Source organism: Bos taurus, chromosome 4, assembly GCF_002263795.3.
Source record: "Bos taurus isolate L1 Dominette 01449 registration number 42190680 breed Hereford chromosome 4, ARS-UCD2.0, whole genome shotgun sequence".
Taxonomy (NCBI): domain Eukaryota; kingdom Metazoa; phylum Chordata; class Mammalia; order Artiodactyla; family Bovidae; genus Bos; species Bos taurus.
In genome coordinates, this window is record NC_037331.1 from 86,353,615 (window position 1) to 86,376,969 (window position 23,355).

At 37.2% G+C, this 23,355-nt stretch overlaps 1 protein-coding gene across 7 annotated transcripts in view; it reads left to right on the top strand.

Moving 5' to 3' along the window:
* Window positions 1–23,355, top strand: part of PTPRZ1 (protein tyrosine phosphatase receptor type Z1) — a 209,875-nt gene that overhangs the window by 52,424 nt on the left and 134,096 nt on the right. For all 7 annotated transcript variants that reach the window (XM_010804404.3, XM_010804405.3, NM_001192272.4 and 4 more), the window contains exon 2: window positions 16,391–16,456. In XM_010804404.3, the coding sequence (XP_010802706.1) occupies window positions 16,391–16,456 (66 nt within the window). The remainder of the gene's footprint in view (window positions 1–16,390; window positions 16,457–23,355) is intronic.

Genomic DNA, 23,355 nt, shown 5'->3' on the forward strand with positions numbered 1-23,355 from the left:
TAACCACTGTTCATTCTATAAAATAATGTGTCAATCAGCTTCAGTTTACTTCCCAGATGAAAACATAATTGCTTATGTTTATAAATACATTCAAATGAATTAATTCCTTGGACTCCCAACCCCCATTACCAGTATAGGAGGGAGTTATTTTTCAGGTAGAGGAACTGAGTCACTGAGGGGGCAAATGACTCTTCCAAAGGCCCACAGCTGGGAAGTTTAATAGCCAGGATTTAAATTCCTAGCTCTTCTGTCTCCATTTCTAATTCTGATCTCTTCCTATTATGATTCACAGTCTTTCAAAGTATATCACAAATGAAAACCAGCTCTTCAGTTTTGTGAGCAGCACCCTTTACTGGAGAAGCTGAGCTGTTGTAGGAGGCAAGTAGCTGTAAACTATATAACATGAATATGAAACCTTTTAGTGAAATATTGATGCTAAATATAAAGGCCTAAGATCTCTAAACATTTAGCCTTTGCCTTTTCATCTTATAATTTCTGTTCAATCAGTATGACCATTTAAAGAATAAATATTGGAGAAAAGAAGAGCATTATTTTTAATCAAAAGTTCATTGTTTATATTTATATATAAGAGTAGACTTGGAATGATTGTAGCATTTCTTTTAATCATGGATCTGTTCAGTCACTCCTTTGTTCTCCTGTTTAAAACTCAAGACATCAATACAGTACCATTTACTTGAGCACCAAGTGGGTAGGGTATTATGATATTTTATTTCCAAGGTTAAATCAATGTTTTGGGTAGATATATGGTAGGTTATCAGTTAAACATTTTCCACCAAAAATATTAGCCATTAATGAAATCAGTGGCAAAAAGCCTAAACTTCAGGAAGGTGTGAAGTCAGGTGGATGTTTAAAAATGTATTGAAGAAAACATAAATTCTATCTCAATATCTATGTCTTCATGACATACATATATGAATCCCAAGGCCTAAATATTTTTATAAAAAACACCTTTTGTTTTCACATTGCAAAGATGCCACCCTTTATATGTTATAAGGTGGTTTTTTAAGTTTAACGATCACTGTTGTCATATTAGACACCACAGGAAGGTGTTAATTATCTTGAGGTGGCCCAGTGGCCCAGTAACTCTAAGGCAAAATGCCAGCTGAGTCCTGGTTGCAATCCAGGTTGAAAACACTGCATTAACTTGTTCAGTCTCTTAACGTCCTTACAAACAGAATGATAAGCCTAGAGAGAAAACATATTTGTTCCAACTGAGTTAACTATTCCAAAATAAATATATCCAACCCCTGGCTAACCATTTGTGATTGTGTGTAAAAAGTAACTAATGAGCACTATTCTCCAAGGTTGTTAATTATCTTCTGAACAGGAATGCTTTTTAGATATTGTTCCTCTGAGTGCAGTAAACCTGGGTTATCTAGGCAACCTAATGAGCATCTTTGAGCATCTGCTGCTGCCGAGAGCTTTCAAGTTTTAGGCAGAAGTTAGGAAAAGCTTTTGCAACAGCGGGCCAATAAGACCCAGTGCTGTCGTTGGTGTGGAGCTGTCACCAATGCAAGATTTGAAGGTAAATGTGTTGTGATTGATGATTGATGTTGGTGGTTCCATGATATTCATGGAATGATCCATGAATATCATGGAACCACCAAGTTCATGGAGAATGTACATCTACAGGATAAATATAAGAGAGTATAGGTGGGATGTTCTACAAAAAGTAGAGGCCTTGTAGGGGGAATAGGGCTGGGGGTGGTGTTCATGAAAATATCAGGCAGAGGAAATCCAATAAAACTTATCTGCTAGCCAGATGGAGCATTCCTGTACTGTGCCAACCCATTGAGCCTGTAGGATTTGAGGAGTTTCACTAATATAAAATACATTTTATACAGTGAATAAGCTTTGTATAAAAAAAAGTTTTCCTTTTTTCTAAACCAATAAGTCAAAATGAAAAACGAAAATGAATTTTCAGTCAGTACTCTGGAAAGAAGTCAAGAAAATCTCTCTGTCTTGCCCAGATGTAACTACATAGTCAAATCAGTCAGCACACTGGCAGCAGTTTTAACAGATGAACCACACCTATTTCAGAGTAGGTTGCCAACTCCAAGTTACCAGATTTTCCCACTTAATGGATAGAGTCTATCTTTGGGCTTGATTTTATCTAAGCAAAAGGCTTTATTAGAAGTAAGACACAAATTTAAATAAGGCTACTTCAAGGTCTACCCAAAAACAAATGATCCAGTCAGTCTGATAATTTTGGCCAATAAGATGATCCGTGAGCTACTGTACTGCCTATTTTGCTATGGCTCTTGTTTTTGGTTTTCTTGGTAGCTGAAGTGCTCAGATTGCCTACCATGTGTAGACTTGGCTATACTTCACCTCAATATGTGGTTAACACTAGCATTAACACTAACTAATGGATTCAGGCTCTTGTGAATAAGGAGAAGATTTTTATTGTAAAATCCAAGATAAGCAATGAAAAAATGGGTTTCAAGCTTTTCCTTACCCCATCTTCAAAATATAGTTATATATTTGTCTTTAAGCAATTTTGCTGTAGAATTAGAAATATTATTTCAAAGTGCATATATACTTTTACATTTTTAAAATACTAACTTGTACAAACTCATAAAATGTATGCAAAGTATAAGAACTTATAAAAAAGTAAAAATCACTCCAAGTGTCACCACATGAGGAGATTTACATTTTTTAATATATGTGATAGCTTCAAAATGGCATCATAACTTGATAATGTTTTGTATCATGTGCATTTCTTCCCATCAGTAAGTATTTGGGAAACTTAATTGTAATGGAATCACATAATTTCATATTATGAACATTATGTAATTTATTTAGGTTTCTTCCACTTTTTGAACATTAACATACTTTCCTATTGTTCACTGTTACTTTCAGCGCTTTGAACATCTTGGTACATGGCACTTTGTTCTCATCTCTGCTCATCATTTAAAATATATTCCTTGGAATAGAACTACTGTCTCAAAGGCTATGAAGTATTTTAAGAATCTTGTTAACTTTTGCCAGCTTACTTTCTGTAGAGTTTATACTAGTTCATACTTCCACCTGTATGCAAAAGAACATCTCAAGTTATTTTGAGCATCATTGAATATTTTAAAAATTAAAATAATAAACCTTTGACTATTTGATAACTGAAAAATGATGTCTCAGTGTTATTTTAAATTATGTTTTTTTGATAGTCTAATAGTTCTGTATAGTTTTAATAATTATTTTTGCATTTTAAAAATTTCTCTGCTCATGTATTTGCCTTTAGCAATTTGTAAGAATTCTATATGTTTGAAATATATCATTATATTTGTTGAATGTGTTTTAATGGGGTTTCCCAGGTAGCACTAGTGGTAAAGAACCGTCCTGCCAATTTAGGAGACAGTAAAAGACACAAGTTTGATACCTGGGTCAGGAAGATCCCCTGGAGGAGGGCATGGCAACCCACTCCAGAATTCTTGCCTGGAGAATCCCATGGACAGAGGAGCCTGGTGGGCTACAGTCCATAGGATCTCAAAGAGTTGGACGTGACTGAAGTGACTTACGATGCACACACGCAATCTATACTTATTGACAAACATGGAATGTTTTGGGCTTCCCTGGTGGCTCAGAAAGTAAAGAATCTGCCTGCAATGTAGAAGACCCAGGTTCGATCCCTGGGTCAGGAAGATCCTTTGGAGAAGAGAATGGCAACCCATTACAGTATTCTCGCCTGGAAAATTCCATGGACAGAAGAGCCTGGTTGGCTACAGCCCATGGGGTCTCAAAAGAGTTGATCATGACTTAGCTATAAAACAACAATGAACATTAGAATCGTTTTGCCTATTAAAAATACCCCATTGATACTGAACTGTTCATTAATAATATGGAAAGAACTGATAACTTTCCCCAAGTTCAATGTTCCCATTTAAGGATGTGGTAGACCTCTTTATTTATTCATATTTTTATATTAATAATAGTTCATCTCTTTATGCAGTTTTTGGTGTTTTACGCTTTTCATGGTAGATGTGAATGGAATCACATTTTATTCTCTGTTTGGCTATTTTAGGATGTCAGTTGTTGAGAATTTCCCACCAATCCTAATCCTTGAGCAACACAGCAGACATTCTTGCCCTACACCCAATTAAAATTAGTAAGAGCACATGGGCATAAGACTTCATGACAGAACCATTATTTAGATTGTTGAATAATAACACACTGCTATTATACAGATAATATTATGAAAGTATGCTATGCTGTGCTTAGTCGCTCAGTCATGTCTAGCTCTTTGCAATGCCATGGACTCTAGCCCACCAAGCTCCTCTTATCCATGGGGATTCTCTAGGCAAGAATACTGGAGTAGGTTGCCATATCCTCCAGGGGATGTTCCCAACCCAGGGATCGAACCCAAGTCTCCCACATTTCAGTCAGATTGTTTACCATCTGAGCCACCAGGGAAGCCCATGAATACTGGACTGGGTAGCCCATCCCTTCTCCAGAGGAGCTTCCTGACCCAGAATCAAACCAGAATCTCCTGCATTCCAGGGGGATTCTTTACCAGCTGAGCTACCAGGGAAGTCCTTATAATAGTATACAATGGCATAATAATATAATAATACATAACCTATATGCAGGTCAGGAAGCAACAGTTAGAACTGGACATGGAACAACAGACTGGTTCCAAATAGGAAAAGCAGTACATCAAGTCAGTATATTGTCACCCTGTTTATTTAACTTATATGCAGAGTACATCATGAGAAACGCTGGGCTGGAAGAAGCACAAGCCGGAATCAAGATTGCCGTGAGAAATATCAATAACCTCAGATATGCAGATGACACCACCCTTATGGCAGAAAGTGAAGAGGAACCAAAAAGCCTTTTGATGAAAGTGAAAGTGGAGAGTGAAAAAGTTGGCTTAAAGCTCAACATTCAGGAAACGAAGATCATGGCATCCGGTCCCATCACTTCATGGGAAATAGATGGGGAAACAGTGGAAACAGTGTCAGACTTCATTTTTGTGGGCTCCAAAATCACTGCAGATGGTGACTGCGGCCATGAAATTAAAAGACGCTTACTCCTTGGAAGGAAAGTTATGACCAACATAGATAGCATATTGAAAAGCAGAGACATTACTTTGCCAACAAAGGTCCGTCTAGTCAAGGCTATGGTTTTTCCATTGGTCATGTATGGATGTGAGAGTTGGACTGTGAAGAAGGCTGAGTGCCGAAGAATTGATGCTTTTGAACTGTGGTATTAGAGAAGACTCTTGAGAGTCCCTTGGACTGCAAGGAGATCCAACCAGTCCATCCTAAAGGAGATCAGTCCTGGGTGTTCATTGGAAGGAATGATGCTGAAGCTGAAACTCCAGTACTTTGGCCACCTCATTCGAAGAGTTGACTCATTGGAAAAGACTCTGATGTTTCGAGGGATTGAGGGCAGGAAGAGAAGGGGACAACAGAGGATGAGATGGCTGGATGGCATCACTGACCCGATGGACGTGAGTCTGAGTGAATTCCAGGAGTTGGTGATGGACAGGGAGGCCTGGCATGCTGCAATTCATGGAGTTGCAAAGAGTCGGACATGACTGAGCGACTGAACTGAACTGAACTGAACACAAATATAATAACATATTTTGTAACGTGATTAATTCATTTTTCATATACATTTGCATACAGATTTGCATACTTTTAATATTAATATTATTTTTTGGAGTAGGAAATGGCAAGTCACTCCAGAATTCTTACCCAGAGAATCCTCACGGACAGAGGAGCCTGGCGGGCTACAGTCCATGGGGGTCACAAAGAGTCGGACGCGACTGAGCAACTAAGCACAATAGTTATCTTTCAGTTCAGTTCAGTTCAGTCGCTCAGTCGTGTCCGACTCTTTGTGACCTATGAACCACAGCACACCAGGCCTCCCTGTCCATCGCCAACTCCTGAAATCCACCCAAACCCATGTCCATCTAGTCAGTGATGCCACCCAACCATCTCATCCTCATCGTCCCCTTCTCCTCCTGCCCTCAATCTCTCCCAGCATCAGGGTCTTGTCAAATGAGTCAGCTCTTCGCATGAGGTGCCAAAGTATTGGAGTTTCAGCTTCAACATCAGTCCTTCCAATGAACATCCAGGACTAATACACATGTTATTTCTATCTCTGTTCTTGTTATCACTGTTTCATCAACAACTCAGTTTTTCTCTTATACTAGAATAAATTCACTGTTAGTTATGGAGGTAAAACAAAATAACTATAATTATTTTAGTACTGTACAATAATAATGAGCTTGTTCCATTTTAGTGTTTTATTGGTGTTCTAGAAGACTGATAGGAAAAAGAAAGAAAGAAAGAAAGTGAAAGTGAAGTCGCTCAGTCGTGTCCGACTCTTTGCGACCCCGTGGACTGTAGCCTACCGGGCTCCTCCATCCATGAAAAGTGGCACTTAATTTCCTGCTCAACACCCTTACTCTATCTGAAATATTTCAGTCCCTCTCCCCAAGTCTTTCCTCATCAAAATCTATACTCAAAAGCTTTAAGTTCAAACTAGCTTAATGGAAAATTTTATCACTCATGTCATTTAATCCTAAGGAATAAATTTTCCAAATCTAAATCAGCCTTTTAATATCAAAAAAATAGTGAATGCTTCAAGTGAACTATTATGGTGCTATAAAACCATATTTATTAACTTGAGACATGAATGATTATTATGTAGAAAAAGCAAGTAACTAAATAATGAAACAATGTAATTCAGTTAATGTAAAGTTATTATATTGCATAGCATAACATTTAAAAAACATATATAATGTACAAGATTGTAAATACTAGTTTATGGTGGAGATGGGATTACAGGTGATCTTTTAAATTAGTTTTGCTTAACTTTATTTTTAAAATTTATCAGAAATAGGTATTACTATATGATCAAGATAAAATTATTAACATGTTTTCAACAGAAAATGCTTCAACTTTATGAATATAGATAAATCACATTAGGTAAAACATAAGTAAGTATAAGAAAATATCCTGGTGACTTTCCAAGACAAGCCTATGAATATTTTGAGTTTTCATTGAATAGGTTTGGTAGACATATTGCCAACATACAAACCCTCTCTGGAAGGTATACACAGTCCTCAGTGTCTAAGGAGCACTAAGATATAATTGCTCACCTCCAAACCCTTCCCTAGTCCTATGAAAAATTTGTATTTAATTGGACATCTGACTACCAAAACAAACATATGGAGGAAATGGCTCCCTCTGTTTTTCACATTGTCCATTAAGTTCAATCTTTCCATCTCTTTTTACAATTTACCAGTGCCTCAGGGATCTGCTTTTTCATCTCTTTAACCTTATCATTAAATAAAGAAGTCATCCGTACTCTAATAACATATTTTTCCAGAATTCTTATCTTTAATAATATGGATTTGTGTGCCCTTCTATTTAGAGATAAGCTGCAGTTTAAGTTTTAAAATGGTAAAAAGTACTTAAATTTATTTATTTTCGCTTCAGTTCAGTTCAGTCGCTCAGTCGTGTCCGACTCTTTGCGACCCTGTGAATCGCAGCACGCCAGGCCTCCCTGTCCATCACCAGCTTCCGGAGTTCACTCAGACTCACATCCATCGAGTCAGTGATGCCATCCAGCCATCTCATCCTCTCTTGTCCCCTTCTTCTCAGAGGCTAATTACAATATTGTATTGGTTTTGCCATACATCAACATGAATCTGCCACGGGTGTACAGAACATAGGCAAAACACTCTCCGACATACATCACAGCAGGATCCTCTATGACCCACCTCCCAGAATATTGGAAATAAAAGCAAAAATAAACAAATGGAATCTAATTAAAATTAAAAGCTTCTGCACAACAAAAGAAACTATAAGCAAGGTGAAAAGACAGCCTTCAGAATGGGAGAAAACAATAGCAAATGAAACAACTGACAAACCACTAATCTCAAAAATATACAAGCAACTCCTACAGCTCAATTCTAGAAAAATAAACGACCCAATCAAAAAATGGGCCAAAGAACTAAATAGACATTTCTCCAAAGAAGACATACAGATGGCTAACAAACACATGAAAAGATGCTCAACATCACTCATTATCAGAGAAATGCAAATCAAAACCACAATGAGGTACCATTTCACGCCAGTCAGAATGGCTGCGATCCAAAAGTCTACAAGCAATAAATGCTGGAGAGGGTGTGGAGAAAAGGGAACCCTCTTATACTGTTGGTGGGAATGCAAACTAGTACAGCACTATGGAGAACAGTGTGGAGATTCCTTAAAAAACTGGAAATAGAATTGCCATATGACCCAGCAATCCCACTGCTGGGCATATACACTGAGGAAACCAGAATTGAAGGAGATGCGTGTACCCCAGTGTTCATCACAGTACTGTTTATAATAGCCAGGACATGGAAGCAACCTAGATGTCCATCAGCAGATGAATCAATAAAAAAGTACTTATATTTTTAAACCTCTGCAAAGGGGAGAAAACTAATGGTATTCTTTTTTCTAACCCTGGAAAACAGTTGGAATTGGAAGATAGGTGGTTTGGAGGAGGTTATTGCAGCAATGAAATTAAAAGACACTTACTCCTTGGAAGGAAAGTTATGACCAACCTAGATAGCATATTCAAAAGCAGAGACATTACTTTGTCAACAAAGGTCCATCTAGTCAAGGCTATGGTTTTTCCAGTGGTCATGTATGGATGTGAGAGTTGGACTGTGAAGAAAGCTGAGCGCCAAAGAATTGATGCTGTTGAACTGTGGTGTTAGAGAAGACTCTTGAGAGTCCCTTGGACTGCAAGGAGATCCAACCAGTTCATCCTAAAGGAGTTCAGTCCTGGGTGTTCATTGGAAGGACTGATGTTGAAGCTGAAACTCCAATACTTTGGCCACCTGATGCGAAGAGTTGACTCACTGGAAAAGATCCTGATGTTTTGAAAGATTGAGGGCAGGAGGAGAAGGGGACGACAGAGGATGAGATGGTTGGATGGCATCATCGACTCGATGGACATGGGTTTGGGTGGACTCCAGGAGTTGGTGATGTACAGGGAGGCCTGGCGTGCTGCAGTTCATAGAGTTGCAAAGTCGGACACGACTTGAGCAACTGAACTGAACTGAATATATGTGTATTTTTTAAAGTTACATCTGTAGTAATTAACAGTAAGTGCCATGTTTGAACTATAAATATGCACTAAACAAGTTACCTGAATTTCCATAATTAATTAAATTATGTTTCACAAATGTCTTTGCATATATACTGGATACAAGTATATATTCCAGATAGGTAAAAATGGAGTATGTGAAAGTCATTCAGTTGTGTCAGACTCTTTGAGATCCCATGGACTATACAGTCCATGGAATTCTCCAGGTCAGAATACTGGAGTGGGTAGCCTTTCCCCTTCTTCAGGGGATCTTCCCAACCCAGGATCAAACCCAGGTCTCCTGCATTACAGATAGATTCTTTACTAGCTGAGCCACAGGGAAGCCCTAAAAAAATGTGCTAACACAATTCAAAAGCAAACTAATAGTCAACATTGAATGACAGGAAAATATCCGGGTCAAGCCTGCCATGTATGGTATTATGATTTTATAGACTCTGTGGTGTACTCACAATATAGCAGATTTAATTTTGCTTGGAAAGTTTGCCTTGGTTGACTCATCAAGGTTTTGGTTTAGATCACTTGAGTCATAAACTCAGCTTCCTTTACAAACAAAGGTATTGACAGTAGAATATCTAAAGGAATAAAAGACTTCTGTAGCCAGATGATGTGTTCACAGCTGATTTTCTCCTTAAAGGAACTCATTTCTGATTTTACATTTTTTCTTCTCTGAGAGGGGACTGCTCTTCTTTTGTTTTGAGTAATTGATGGTTATGACTACCGTAACCATCAATCTTTATTATCATTGGTACGTCAGCCTTATTCGTATATGTCAATCACTCTGATAATCCTAGTCTGTTTATGGGCTTTTCCAGGTTCTTCTTCAAGTGGTCAGTAGCCACTGACCTGTTTTCTTCTACTGCCCTCTACCTCTTTCACTTCAGTTAGAAATATTTGTTCATTTTTGTGCTTGTTTATTTAATATTTTTATTTAAAGTATACTCAATATACAAAATATATTGAACACTTTCCAGTATGTCTTTCCTGTTTTGAAAGGAATTCTAGATAAGAGGAGAGTATAGGATGAAATAAAAAAGTGAAAATTGATGCGACTTTTGTATCATGGTGAGCTGTCACCAAAAATAAGTCCCTAGGGACCTATACAGCCCCCCACCCCCCCACCCCCCCCATAGGATAGCCCAGCTGGCTGCCCAAATCCCTGGTTTGCCACTTCTTGGTGCCCAATGCCCTTCCTCTATATGATCCATTTTGGTCCCTGTCCCAAGTCTTTCCTCATCAAAGTCTGTACTCAAAAGCTTTAAAGACTCATCTCTAAATTCTATTCCTTCTTTTCTACCTTTCCAGATTTCTCCCATCAACTGACTTCCTTTTCCCCCTCCTCTGAAGTTCCTTAGTGATATTTTTAAAGGCTGTGAAGCATACAATTATCATTTACCTTGGAAAAGTCTACTTTGAGAAATCCAGTTTCAGAATCCCAGTCTTCAGATTTTTATCCGTGGCTCTTTTCTACCTGAAGTTTCTTTTTCTGCTTATGTGTTACTAAGTCGCTTCAGTCATGTTCAACTCTTTGAGACCATATGGACTGTAGCCTGCCAGGCTTCCCCTTCCATGGGAATCTCCAGGGGAGAATACTGGAGTGGGTTGCCATGCCCTCCTCCAGGGGACCTTCTCAACCCAGGGATCGAACCCGGGTCTCTAACGTCCCCTGCATTGGCAGGGGGGTTCTTTACCATTAGCACCACCTGGGAAGTCTTTTTCTGTGGACCACTCTATTTCTTCTGTCATACATTTAGCCTCTTAATAGCATTGTGTGTGTGTGTGTGTGTGTGTTGTCAGAGCATGGCTGCTAGATTATATCGTAGAATGCAGGTGATGAATTGTTGATCAGCATAAAGCAGAGACTTTCTTTAGCCATTCAGGGCAAAATCAGAGGGATTTATATAGTTCAAAATACTTGTAGTGATATTTTATTTATTTTTTTGTAGTGATATTTTAATACAAAATGAGCACCTTGAGTTTTTCTTTGTTTAAAAAAATAAGCAAAAAATGCTGAATTTATATACATCTTCCCTCTAGTTGTTATCAAAACTTTGATTTCCATTATGTGGATCTAAAGAAAAGTAAAGGAATATGTGGCATATAAATGTTTGCAAAATATGTAAATGCTCACAATAAGTATAAGCTTGAATAGATTGAAGCAGTGACATTTAAAGTTACCTAAAAGCCTGGAGAATCCCAGGGATGGGGGAGCCTGGTGGGCTGCCGTCTATGGGGTCGCACAGAGTCGGACACGACTGAAGCGACTTAGCAGTAGCAGCAGCAGCAAAATAGTATAAACCAAATTTCTCTCAATTTTGGTAGCCCCTTCATGAAGAATAATTTTTCAGGACAAAGTTTAGTTACCTTTTAAAAAGGTTTACTAATGTTTATGTTCTTACTCTGCATCATGTGTACCAATCATTCTTGAAATTTATTTCTTAGTTTTATCCCTACAAAACACTCACACCGAAGCAGACGGAGCAAATACTTTTAAACAGAAAGAAACAAAATATACAAGCTAAAGAAGCTAAAACCCACAGAAACAAAAAGTAATTCTATATTTCATTATTTTAATTGATTTTAAAATATGTAAGCACTTTGATAGACTCTACTCTATATAGGATTTACTGGTTTTCAAAGTATACAATGCAACAAAAAAAAGTGAACCTAGATTCTTTTTTTCTTGTTCATTGGAGCTATCACATCTCATCTATCAGACCTCTAAGTAGAATTTTAAAAGTGGGGTACTCTCTCACGCCCAAGGACCATGTAATTAGCATATGAATGTGTAACGGATTGTTTGAAGTAACAATTAAGGGAACAGTACATAAAGGAACTGAAGAGAGCTACCAACACCTGGGAATCTTGTATTGAAAAAAGCTTTCTTAACGTAAGTAATTAAAAACCAAGGACAAATGCTGATTGTGTAGCAGTAAAGCCCTCCAAGGAAAGCTAAAATCTGCTGATATTTTGCTGTCGTCCTTTAGCCTGAATCATTAAAACAAGAGCTTACTGTTTGTTTTTTTTTTCCAGTGGAATACTTGTTAATTATAGGTTCTACATGGCATTTGGTCTTCTGAAATCACCAAAATACATTTATATGTCAAAAATGTCTTTACATTTAAAAAAATATTTTTATTCAAAACATAAATGATGAGAATAAACCTTTCCCTATGGGCAGGGCAAAGTTTCAGAGGAAAATTCCAAGTGATGGCCAGGTCAGGTCAGATATATGGTCAATTCTCTTTATTTGCCCAAATAATTCCTACTGGGAAATTCAACCCCAGTAAATTTTTTTTTTTATTTTGTTTCTCTTGAAGAGGTTCCTACTCAGGCAGAGAACTTAAGAGAATAACCAGTAACTCCAGATTGTTAGGAACCCTTGATATTGGGGAAGACTTAGTGAGTAGGAGGCAGGAGCCATGGATTATTGTTTCCATTTTTTTCACTTTTTGCCTGTACAAACCATTTAAATTTCCATTGAAAAGATTTGTCTTATCTCTAAAATAGGAAATTTTGTAGGCTGTTAAATTCTGAATCAAATGACCTTTGAGGTCCTCACATCTAGTTGTATGTATTCCTTGATCATGAAAAAACACTTGTCCCCAGAATTTAACCTTAAATGACTACCCTTTTATGGACAATTCTAAAAAATGTGTTATGAGCCTAATGTTTAATTTTTAAATAGAAAAGCAAATATATGCATGAACATTCAAAGCAGTATTTTTCACAATAGCCCCAAAGAGGATACAACACAAGTATCCAACAGTTGATGAATGGATAAATAGAAAGTGGCACAGCCAACATCAAAACAAAAATTGCGGCATACAGAATGAAACAGGCAAAGAAAACTGTATTCAAGGCAATTGCAGTAGGGCGAGAAGGCAGACCCGAATCTAAACTCAACTCTGATGAGGCCGAAAAGGTAAGGTGTTTTGAGAGCTAGGTTGATCCCAGTGTAAATGTAATTCAGGACATTGGAGAAAGTCATCGGCCATCTGCATTTGCTAGTTGGCTCCATCCAAAAGAAAAATAAGCCTATATCATTATGACAGAGGTAGTTTTTACAACTTGGAGCAAGACACCTCAATGGAAGTTAGGCTGCTACCCTCCCACAGAAGGTGGGAGATAAGGGTGCTTATTTCCTTTGATAGTTGCTTTTCAGAGAGATGTTTTCCTTAGTTTTGATAAGTACAGTCCTAGTTGTAGAACGGCATATGGGCTATTAAAAAAAAATGTACTTCTCAAAGTAACAAAGAAAGAATGTATAAATGAAATGCTGGAAGAAATAGGAGGTCAGAAACATAGAGCTAGGATGTAGCCTGTCCAAAGTTTAGTCAAGCTGAGGGGAGCTTTAAGGCCGTCTTAGACACCGAACAATGGAATACTATTAGACAATAAAAAGGAATGAAGTATTACACTGCAGTATTTAAAGTGGATAACCAATAATGGCCTACTGTACAGCACATGCACCTGTTCTCAGTGTTATATGGCAGCCTGGATGGGAGGGAAGTTTGGGGAGAATGGATACGTGTATGTGCCTGCATATGTGTTCACTCATGTCTGACTTTTTTTGCCCCATGGACTGGGGCCCGCCAAGCTCCTCTGTCCTTGGAGTTTTCCAGGCAAGAAATACTGGAGTGAGTTGCCATTTCCTACTCCAGGGGATCTTTCTGACCCAGGGATCGAACCCATGTCTCTTGTATCTTCTGCATTGGCAATTAGATTTCTTTATCAGCTGAGCCACCAGAGAAACCCAGATACATGAATGAAAAGTGAAAGTGTTAGTCGCTCAATCATGTCCAACTCTTTGCGACTCCATGGACTGTCACCCACCAGGCTCTTCTGTTCATGGAATTCTCCAGGCAAGAATATTGGAGTGGGTTGCCATTTCCTTCTCCAGGTGATATTCACCTGAAACTGTCACAACATTGTTAATCGACTATACTCCAATACAAAATAAAAAGTTTAAAAAAAGGAATGAAGGACTCATATATTCTACAACATGGATAAACCTTGAAAACATTAATTTGCTAAGTTAAAGAAGCCAGCCATAAAAAGCCATGTATTACATGACTATGTATTTAGAAATATCTGAAATATCCAAATCTATAAATTAATGGAGGTTGAGGTGGGGTTGGGGGTGGCAGCTAAAGGTATGAGGTTTCTTTTGGGGGATAATAAAGATGCTTTAAAATTTTCTGTAGTGATGATTGTATAACTCTGAGTATAGTAAGTGCCATTAAGTTGTACACTTTCCTGGGTGAATTGTAAGGTGTGTAAATCATATTTCAATAAAACCGTTATCAAAACAAATGTTTGTTGAAATGTGCTACATGGTCAATAGAATATTTACCTATATTTATGTGTAGAGAAATTTTTAAAACAATTTTTTTTGCTTTCTCCAAGGTAGGTTTTGGTTTTCAATAATCTATGGATTCAGAATGTGTATTTCTGTAAGATAGCCTGCTTTTAAGTTTTTGTAAAATTTTAGTATGTATTGATGTGTTCTTATTGGTGTGTTCTGCTAATCAGATTGTGTATAACATGGAATCGAAGAAAAATAATTTCTGAAACGTGCTTGAGATATTTGCCTCCCTTAAATTGGGAACTGTCAAAAAAGAAAAAAAAAATCTGTGTAAAGAGAATAAGAGGAAATAAGAGTCTCTCTTCAAAACTGATGAGAAATATATATAATATGTATGCATATCTGCAGTATGGTATAAATAAATCCTTGTATTCAAATGAAAACCATATGGACAGAACCCCAATTTATGAATATGTAATGTTCCACATGTTCATTTGTAAACTGTTTGCAGCCTTTTCTTTTTTTTGGTCATGCCATGTGACTTACAGGATCTCAGTTCCCCAACCAGGGACTGAACTCACCACGGCAGTGAAAGCCCGGAATTCTAACCACCAGGCAACCAGGAAATTCCTGTAGCCTTTTCTACAGAAACAGTTTTGTCAACACTGATCAGCTTCCAAACTTAGCTCACAAAGATGTACTTTGCTCACAATGTAGCTGAAATGGCATAGTAGTGTTAAGACAGGCTGGAATAAAGGGACAATAGCACGAAGAGGAGAATGGATCATAACGTCCCCGTTTCTTGGGTACAGGCATGACTCCAGGCAAAATTCTGAACTATATAGAGTGAGCCTTTGGCTTCCATCCATTTTCCTTTCTGTAGCCCTTGCCCCGTGTTCAAGAACTAGAGCTTCTCTCTCTAGGTAATGAAAAGTCCACTATTTTATGATGCCCCAAGCTTCCCACTGGATTATCGCCCTCAGGCATCACTGTTCCTCTAAGAGACAAATTCACTTACACTGTCTAACACAAGCTTTGTCCCAGCCAACACGCGCGCACACACACACACACACTGAAATTTCCATTTCTTTAAGACTATTAATTTTGTTGTGCCTTAGAAGTAAATTTTGAAAACATGGTAACCTCTGGATCTCCTAGAAGCATTTACAGATACAACTTGAGTTGTAACTTGAAAAGTATCACTGCTGCTGCTAAGTCACGTCAGTCGTGTTCGACTCTGTGTGACCCCATAGATGGCGGCCCACCAGGCTCCCGTCCCTGGGATTCTCCAGGCAAGCATACTGGAGTGGGTTGCCATTTCCTCCTCCAGTGCATAAAAGTGAAAAGTGAAAGTGAAGTTGCTCAGTCCTGTCCAACTCTTCGTGACCCCATGGACTGTAGCCTACCAGGCTCCTCCGTCCATGGGATTTCCCAAGCAAGAGTACTGGAGTGGGTTGCCATTACCTTCTCCGACCATTCTATCTTGCTGCTGCTGCTGCTGCTAAGTCGCTTCAGTCATGTCCGACTCTGTTCAACCCCATAGATAGCAGCCCACCAGGCTCTGCTGTCCCTGGGATTCTCTAGTTAGTAGGATTTCGCGTATTCCATCGACGGAATGGTAAGAAAAATCTAAAGATAGAATAGGCTGTCCTTTCTGACCCTAGTCACTCTATGAGATGAAATCCTCTAGGTTGCTCATGCTTTTCACAGAATACCTTCTTTGTCTCTGCCTGAACTTCAGCAGTTTTAACATGTGCCCTGCTAAAAGGTACCCTAATTTCCAGAACAGGGATGGTGGAGTCTATAGTGGTGGCAGTTGAAATTGTGAAGATGACATAGAAAAGAATAATTGAGGACCGTTATTGTATGAATGGTGCTTTGGGCTTCTCATGTTTTTTAAAATTTGTACATATACATTTTTCTACACATTGATCAATTGGTTTTTTTTCTTGGTTGTAGATTGGATTTATGGATACTACAGACAACAGAGAAAACTTGTTGAAGAGATTGGCTGGTCCTATACAGGTAAATATATTAGAATATAATGAAATTCAATGAAAATTATCATTGTTTTTTGTATCTGCTCTTATATGTAAAAGAAAATTTTGTAGCTCCACACATCATTTTAACTTAGCTATATGGGAATGCAGTTAATCACTAAAAATATATCATATGCAAAATGATTTCTAGTGAATTTCCATTAACAAATTGGCAGAATAGAGTATATTGATCTCAGACAGAGCTAGATTTGAATCTCAGATCCACACTAGCTACATCTCCTTGGGAAAAGTATGTACCCTAACTGAGTCTCAGTTTTCTCGTCTGTGAAATGGAAGAGTTTTCTGAACATTAAATGGAGTTGACACAGTGCCTCCTTGTAAATAGAAAATTCTCAATAAACTTTATCAGCTATACTTGTTATGATCACAGTTGTTGTTATGATTAATATTAACAAATAATGATGGTAGTCTTGCCTTCAAAAGGAGTTTCCTTCTGAATTAGCGTGCTGAGTTAATTGGAATCAGGGTTAAATGTGATTTTGTGTGATTACTGGACATGAGTTAGAGCATCATTAATAGCTGATATTGGCTTAAAATAGTTCCATCAGAAATGATGATCAAAAACCTTAGGAAAGACGAGAAGCTCTAGGCCTGATTGAATGAGCTTGGGTGGACTCTAGAGGGAACATAACATGCCTGATAACCATCTGAGATAGAGTTCAATGGTAGAATTGGGTACTCATTAGAGATAAGATTGGGTTAATAAATTGGAATCAAATTAAAAGACCTTTAACATGAATCTAGCCAATCTGTTTTATAGATGAAAGAGAGCAGCACCATGAATTTTGTAGTGAGGCATGCATTTTCTTTTTTTAATTCTTACTTTAAAAGTAGAAATTAAAAAAAAAATTCATTCAAATACAAAGAAGAATATAAAAGCACTGTTTACTCCCTCCAGGTATATCCACTAGAAAATTTGGTGTATTCTTTTCAGGACAGTTTTTATTATATTATGTTTATATTATATTATGTGTATATGCGTCTTACCTAGAGTTTTGCATCCAATTTATTCTAGTAATTATTTTTGAGCATTGCCTTATTTTAGTGATAATCCCTATTGATCCTGGTACTTAGTGTCTGCCTAACAGTCTATAGGATAAATGTTTCATTTTTAATATTTGGATATTCAGGCTGTTATAAACAGTGATAAATAGATGAATAGAAATGGTTTATATTTTTATCATTTTTATTAAAGAATCCTTGATATACCATTACTGAATAGAAAAAAATAAATGCTTTCAGAATTCTAGATACACATGACCTAGCTGGCCTCTAGAGAGCATGTATGTGCTTATGTATAAGTAAGTGACCACCCCACTGAATAAACCAGGATTTAAAGACTGTCATTTTGAAAATCTTCACTAATCTGATATGCTTAAAAAATGACATTTTAATTTTAATTTGTTCTGTTTGATTACTCTTGAAGTCAGGATTTTAATTTTTATTAGCTATTTATATCACCTTTTGGATGGAATGAGTTAAATTAGAACATAGAATAATCAAGATATACATTAAAGCAGGAAAAATTGAACAAATTAAGGCATGTCTAGCTTGTGACTTCTGTGCAGATGGGTGTGTGGTAGTTCTATATGACATTATATAGAAAGACTTGCCTTTAATTTACCCATTTATAATTATGACCTATATATAAGGACATTCTTTTTATTATTAATTTTTTAATCTTGAGAAATACATAACAGTGATTCTCCATAACTCTGTGCCATTTTTAATTATTTAAATTTATTATTTTGTAAAGTTTTGTTTATGTTTTGCTATTATATATCCAAGGTAATGAACATCCTCGAATTCCATTTCCTTGAGCAATTGTTTTTTCAGAAAAAATAGACTTCAACAAAGAGAGAGTTGTTGGATCAAATTGCCAAGTGTTTTTAATATTGATATAATGGTCAAATTTTAGAAAATTGTTTTTCCCCACATTTTTATCCATTTCCTCACATTTTTACTCACACTTGTTTTAAAAATCTGGTCAACTTGATTGACAAAAAGTAAAATCCGATTTTTAATTTGCTTTTTTCTAATTATTTAATTTGTTGTTCAGAAACTAGCAACAAGAAATTAAAGTGTCTGACTCATTGCAGCCCATGCACTGAAGCACACCAGGCTTCCCTGTCCTTCACTATCTCCATGAATTTGCTTAAACTTGTGTCCATTGAGTCAATGATACCATCGAACCATCTCATCCTCTGTCAACCCCTTCTCCTCCTGCCCTCAATCTTTCCCAGCATCAGGGTCTTTTCCAGTGAGTTGGCTCATCACATCACTGGCCAAAGTATTGGAGCTTCAGCTTCAGCATCAGTCCTTCCAATGAATATTCAGGGTTGATTTCCTTTTGGATTAACTGGAATTGATGCTTTCAGATTGTGGTGCTGAGGAAGACTCTTGAGAGTCCCTTGGTCAACTTGGAGATCAAAGCAGTCAATTACTTAATTTCTTAAATTACCCCAAGTAACAGGGTTTAGGTTAGGGTTTTGGGAGGACGAATGGTAAATAAATACTGCCTGGGTAATGGTTAATTGAATAAGAATGGTAGACCTGAGTAACTGGTATTAAAAAAAAAGGACAATCCATTTATTTAACTTAGTTTCACTTTTGTTTTCAGTAAAAGGGTGTGTTATATTCTTTTTTAATAAATTTCTGTCTTAGTTTCTCTGGATTTGATTCCAGGTCCTGCTTACAGTTTCAGATGAGGACATTTTACAGCTGCTTAGCTCAAGCTGAGTGCAGATTGAGTATTTTGTCTGAATTCATAGAATGTCAAAAAGAAAACAAATTAAAAAAAGCCTTTATCCAAATGAACACTTCTCTCCCAAGCAAATCATACCCAAGTCAAAAATTTTAAATATGGATTATTCAATGTTAAATATATTATCTCTTTTTATTTTTAATATAATAATGCTTGGTAGTATTTTCAATTTCTATGCTTATTATCCCACCTGGAAAATGAAAAACTATGTGTGATAACTATAAAATTTCAGGATAAATTAGTTTTAAGAGTCTTAAATTTAATTGATGAACAGCTGAAGTAAATTGATTTTGACCACGCTTAGTCCTAGTTTTGTTCATAATAGCTTATCTTGTTGAGCTGTTAGACTGTCTTCAATCTTGGAAGAAAAGACTTGCCCTTGAATGTATATATAGAATTCTATTCATAAAAGTTACTAAGAGCATCATAACATCTGCCTGTAAGAGAGCTCATTGCTTTACCATAAGCTGTTTAAAAATGTCACATGGTACATCAAACATGATTTAAATAGAATCACTTAAGCTAAGGTTGTTTCAGAAATATTATACAACTGCAATATGTGGAGAAACAATAAAAATCCATGCTGGCTGTCAGATGGATAGAGAAACAGTGGAAGAGGAGGAGAAGAGATTACTCTTTCAGTTGTGTTTTTTTTTAGCATAGACTATAAACAACTTTTCTATTCAGGATATATCCTATAATTATGCTGAGAAATGGCAGGGTTGGTAAATACAGTGAACAGTCCCATTTTTAAAGTTATTACGAGAAGGTGAGCAAAGTTTATCACTCTGCAATGAAAGAGCGAATAGTAAATCTGAGAACATTGGCACTAAAATCCAGTTCTTTCCTTAGTAACTTCATTTCATGTAAGGATTTCAGAAAATGAATGTCCTTCTTTCTATTAATGATAAATTTTCTATTAACAATGTCTATACAAAGACAATTCAATGAAGAAAGAAAAACTAAGTCATTTGGTCTTTTTTTTAATATATATCATGAACATGTAGCCCACAATGATCACGAGATTAAAATCTTCCCTCTGTTTGAGTTGTTAGACCTTATCACCTTAAGCAATGAGAAGATCATCAGAAATGAATGGACTTCCATTGCTTATTTCTTAGAAGTGATCACTATTGAAATGATTTCCTGGATTTAAAAATACATATATTCAGATGTTTCTTTTCACCATATTTTAAGAACAGCTTGAAACTGGAAATTGTGTATTGATATATTTTCAAGTGTTCTTAAACCCAGAGAACTTTAAAGTTTTAGTTAAGGGGTTGCATTGGCAAAACAAGATTGCATTAGACCACACAGGAGTCACTACTGGACACCTGACTGAACACCTTAGAAGGAGGGAACCTCTGAATGCCAAACTGATTCTGCTTCCTCAAATAGAATATCCTGTCTAAATAGTATTTCCAACAAATATATAGCCTAGAAGATACTACTTATGGAAAACAAAGGAACCATAATATAAGGTTGTGTATTGTGTGGTTTGGTGTTTGGCATTTATTTTTGGGCATAGTTGGGTTTAGTAATTTTGCTTCTCTTAACCTAGGAGAAATAGGTAACTCAGAAAGAAAATTTAAATCTGTATTGAATAATGACTGATTTTTGACTCATTTGGTCATCTCTTTACATCTGGAATCTGAAAATTCTTTTAACATATGATGCTTTCCTCTGAATCATCGCTCCTTATCTTAGACTATTCATTTCTCATTTCCAACTTAAGAATGAAAAGGCACGTTCTAGAACTCTGTGTATAGAGTTGCCTCATTTTTGAAAGATATTATATATTTATATGACGTAGAAGAGAAACCTGGAAGGTTATACACCACCCTGTTGGCAGCGGTTTACCCCTGAAGAATGGGACTGTGGAGGGCCGCTGGAGGCAGGAGACCTTCACCTCTTACTGTATGCTATTGTATCATGCTCATTTTTTAAATACGTATATTCTAGCAAAAGGTTTTCAACACGCTTCTGTTAGTTTTAGCTAAGAAGGGCAAGGCAGTTGGATAATGAGCCCAGCTTTGCATTTTCACCAGTCAGGACGTAGGGACTGTGCTGAGCTGAGGTGTGAGGCTGCCACAGATATCTAATCAGAGCATGAGGACTTCCTGGTCACCCCTAACATTCAGACTGACCAGACTGTTTGCTCTGTATTTCAATTTTCTTTCAGTAAATAATTTTTAATAACACTCTGCCTAATTGTGCATGAATCAAATCAGTGTTTCACTTTGTGAAATCTCTTTGAACAATTACACTACAGATTGAACAGATCCAAGTGATCATTAGTTGGCAGTATGGCACCCCACTCCAGTACTCTTGCCTGGAAAATCCCATGGATGGAGGAGCCTGGAAGGCTGCAGTCCATGGGGTCACTGAGGGTTGGACACGACTGAGCGACTTCACTTTCACTTTTCACTTTCATGCATTGGAGAAGGAAATGGCAACCCACTCCAGTGTTCTTGCCTGGAGAATCCCAGGGACGGGGGAGCCTGGTGGGCTGCCGTCTATGGGGTCGCACAGAATCTGACACGACTGAAGTGACTTAGTAGTAGTAACTTGAGCCCAAACAGATTAAACAAACAAATTTTGGTGTATTTGATAATCTCACAAGAGGATTAGAGGGAGTTGACTTGCTTAATTGTATGTTGTAGACAGGTATTTCCTATCATCTATACATCTTTAAAAAGTTTAGCTAAGATGTATGTTTCTTATGGTAAATGGGATGAGTAGAGCATGCTTCATGAGAGGCTGAATAGGGTTCATTAAATAATCTAAAACTCAGAATTTATTTACCTGCAGATTATCACTTTAGGATTGAAAAAATAAAGGTGTGGCTGCAGAATAACATTACAATTAAATAATCAGACGAGATCGGGCTCGTTCAGGGTGGTATGGCCATAGACAATTAAATAATCATTGTTAAATATATCTAAGAATAAAACAATATGCCAGCAGTATTCCCCTGTGAGTAAGATGAAAATTGCATAGATTCTCTAGGCCAGCCTTGTAATTACCTCTGCTGACTCTATTTGGTAGTCTTGAATGGATTGGGCAAGTTCCTTAGTAGCTCAAGATGAGAACATCTGGCTATTTCTCCTGTTTGCACTCATATGTGTGGGCTTAGTGTCTGGGTTGACCGTTCCCCTTTCCTTTTTTTGACCCATAGTCATTCTCTGTGTTCTTTACTCTGAAATTTCCTTTTTTATAAAATACATCTTCCAGCAAAAAAAAAAAAAAAAAAAAGAATATTGCATGTTAATTAAAACAATTTAAGATCAGTCCACAGTTTTTGTTATCACACAAATTTCATTTAAATGTTTTCAACTTTTAGGCAAAATATCATGCAATTATTTTAAGTTGACCTTTGTCACCTTCCCTATTTTATGAAGCAGTAAAGGCTGAGTGCAAGGCTTAGTTTCCTGTTTTCTGCATGGTAATTCTGATTCTTTCTTTTTTTTTTAAACTTTAAAATATTGTATTGGTTTTGCCAAATACCGAAATGAATCCGCCACAGGTATACCTGTGTTCCCTATCCTGAACCCTCTTCCCTCCCTCTGGGTCGTCCCAGTGCACCAACCCCAAGCATCCAGTATCGTGCATCGAACCTGGACTGGCGACTCATTTCATACATGATATTATACATGTTTCAATGCTATTCTCCCAAATTTCCCTACCCTCTCCCTCTCCCACAGAGTCCATAAGACTGATCTATAGGTAACTCTGATTCTTTAAATTCAGGGTTTTCAAAGAGCAGAGAGAGAAATATGTAAGTAACTCATTTTGTTTAACATCAAGATTCCTTTATTTATTTATTTTTGGTTGCACTGGGTCTTCGTTGCTGGGCTTGGACTTTCTCTAGTTGCGGCCAGAGGGGACCACTTTCTAGCTGCAGTGCTCGGGCTTCTAGTTGCGGTGGCTTCTCTTGTTGTGGGGCACAGCCTGTAGGCGCGCAAGCTTCAGCAGATGTAATGCCCAGAATCGGTAGTTGCGGCTTGCAGGCTCTAGAGTGAGGTTTCAGTAGTTATGGTGCAGGGGCTTTAGTTGGTCCGTTGCATGGGGAATCTTCCCTGACCGGGGGTTGAACTCAT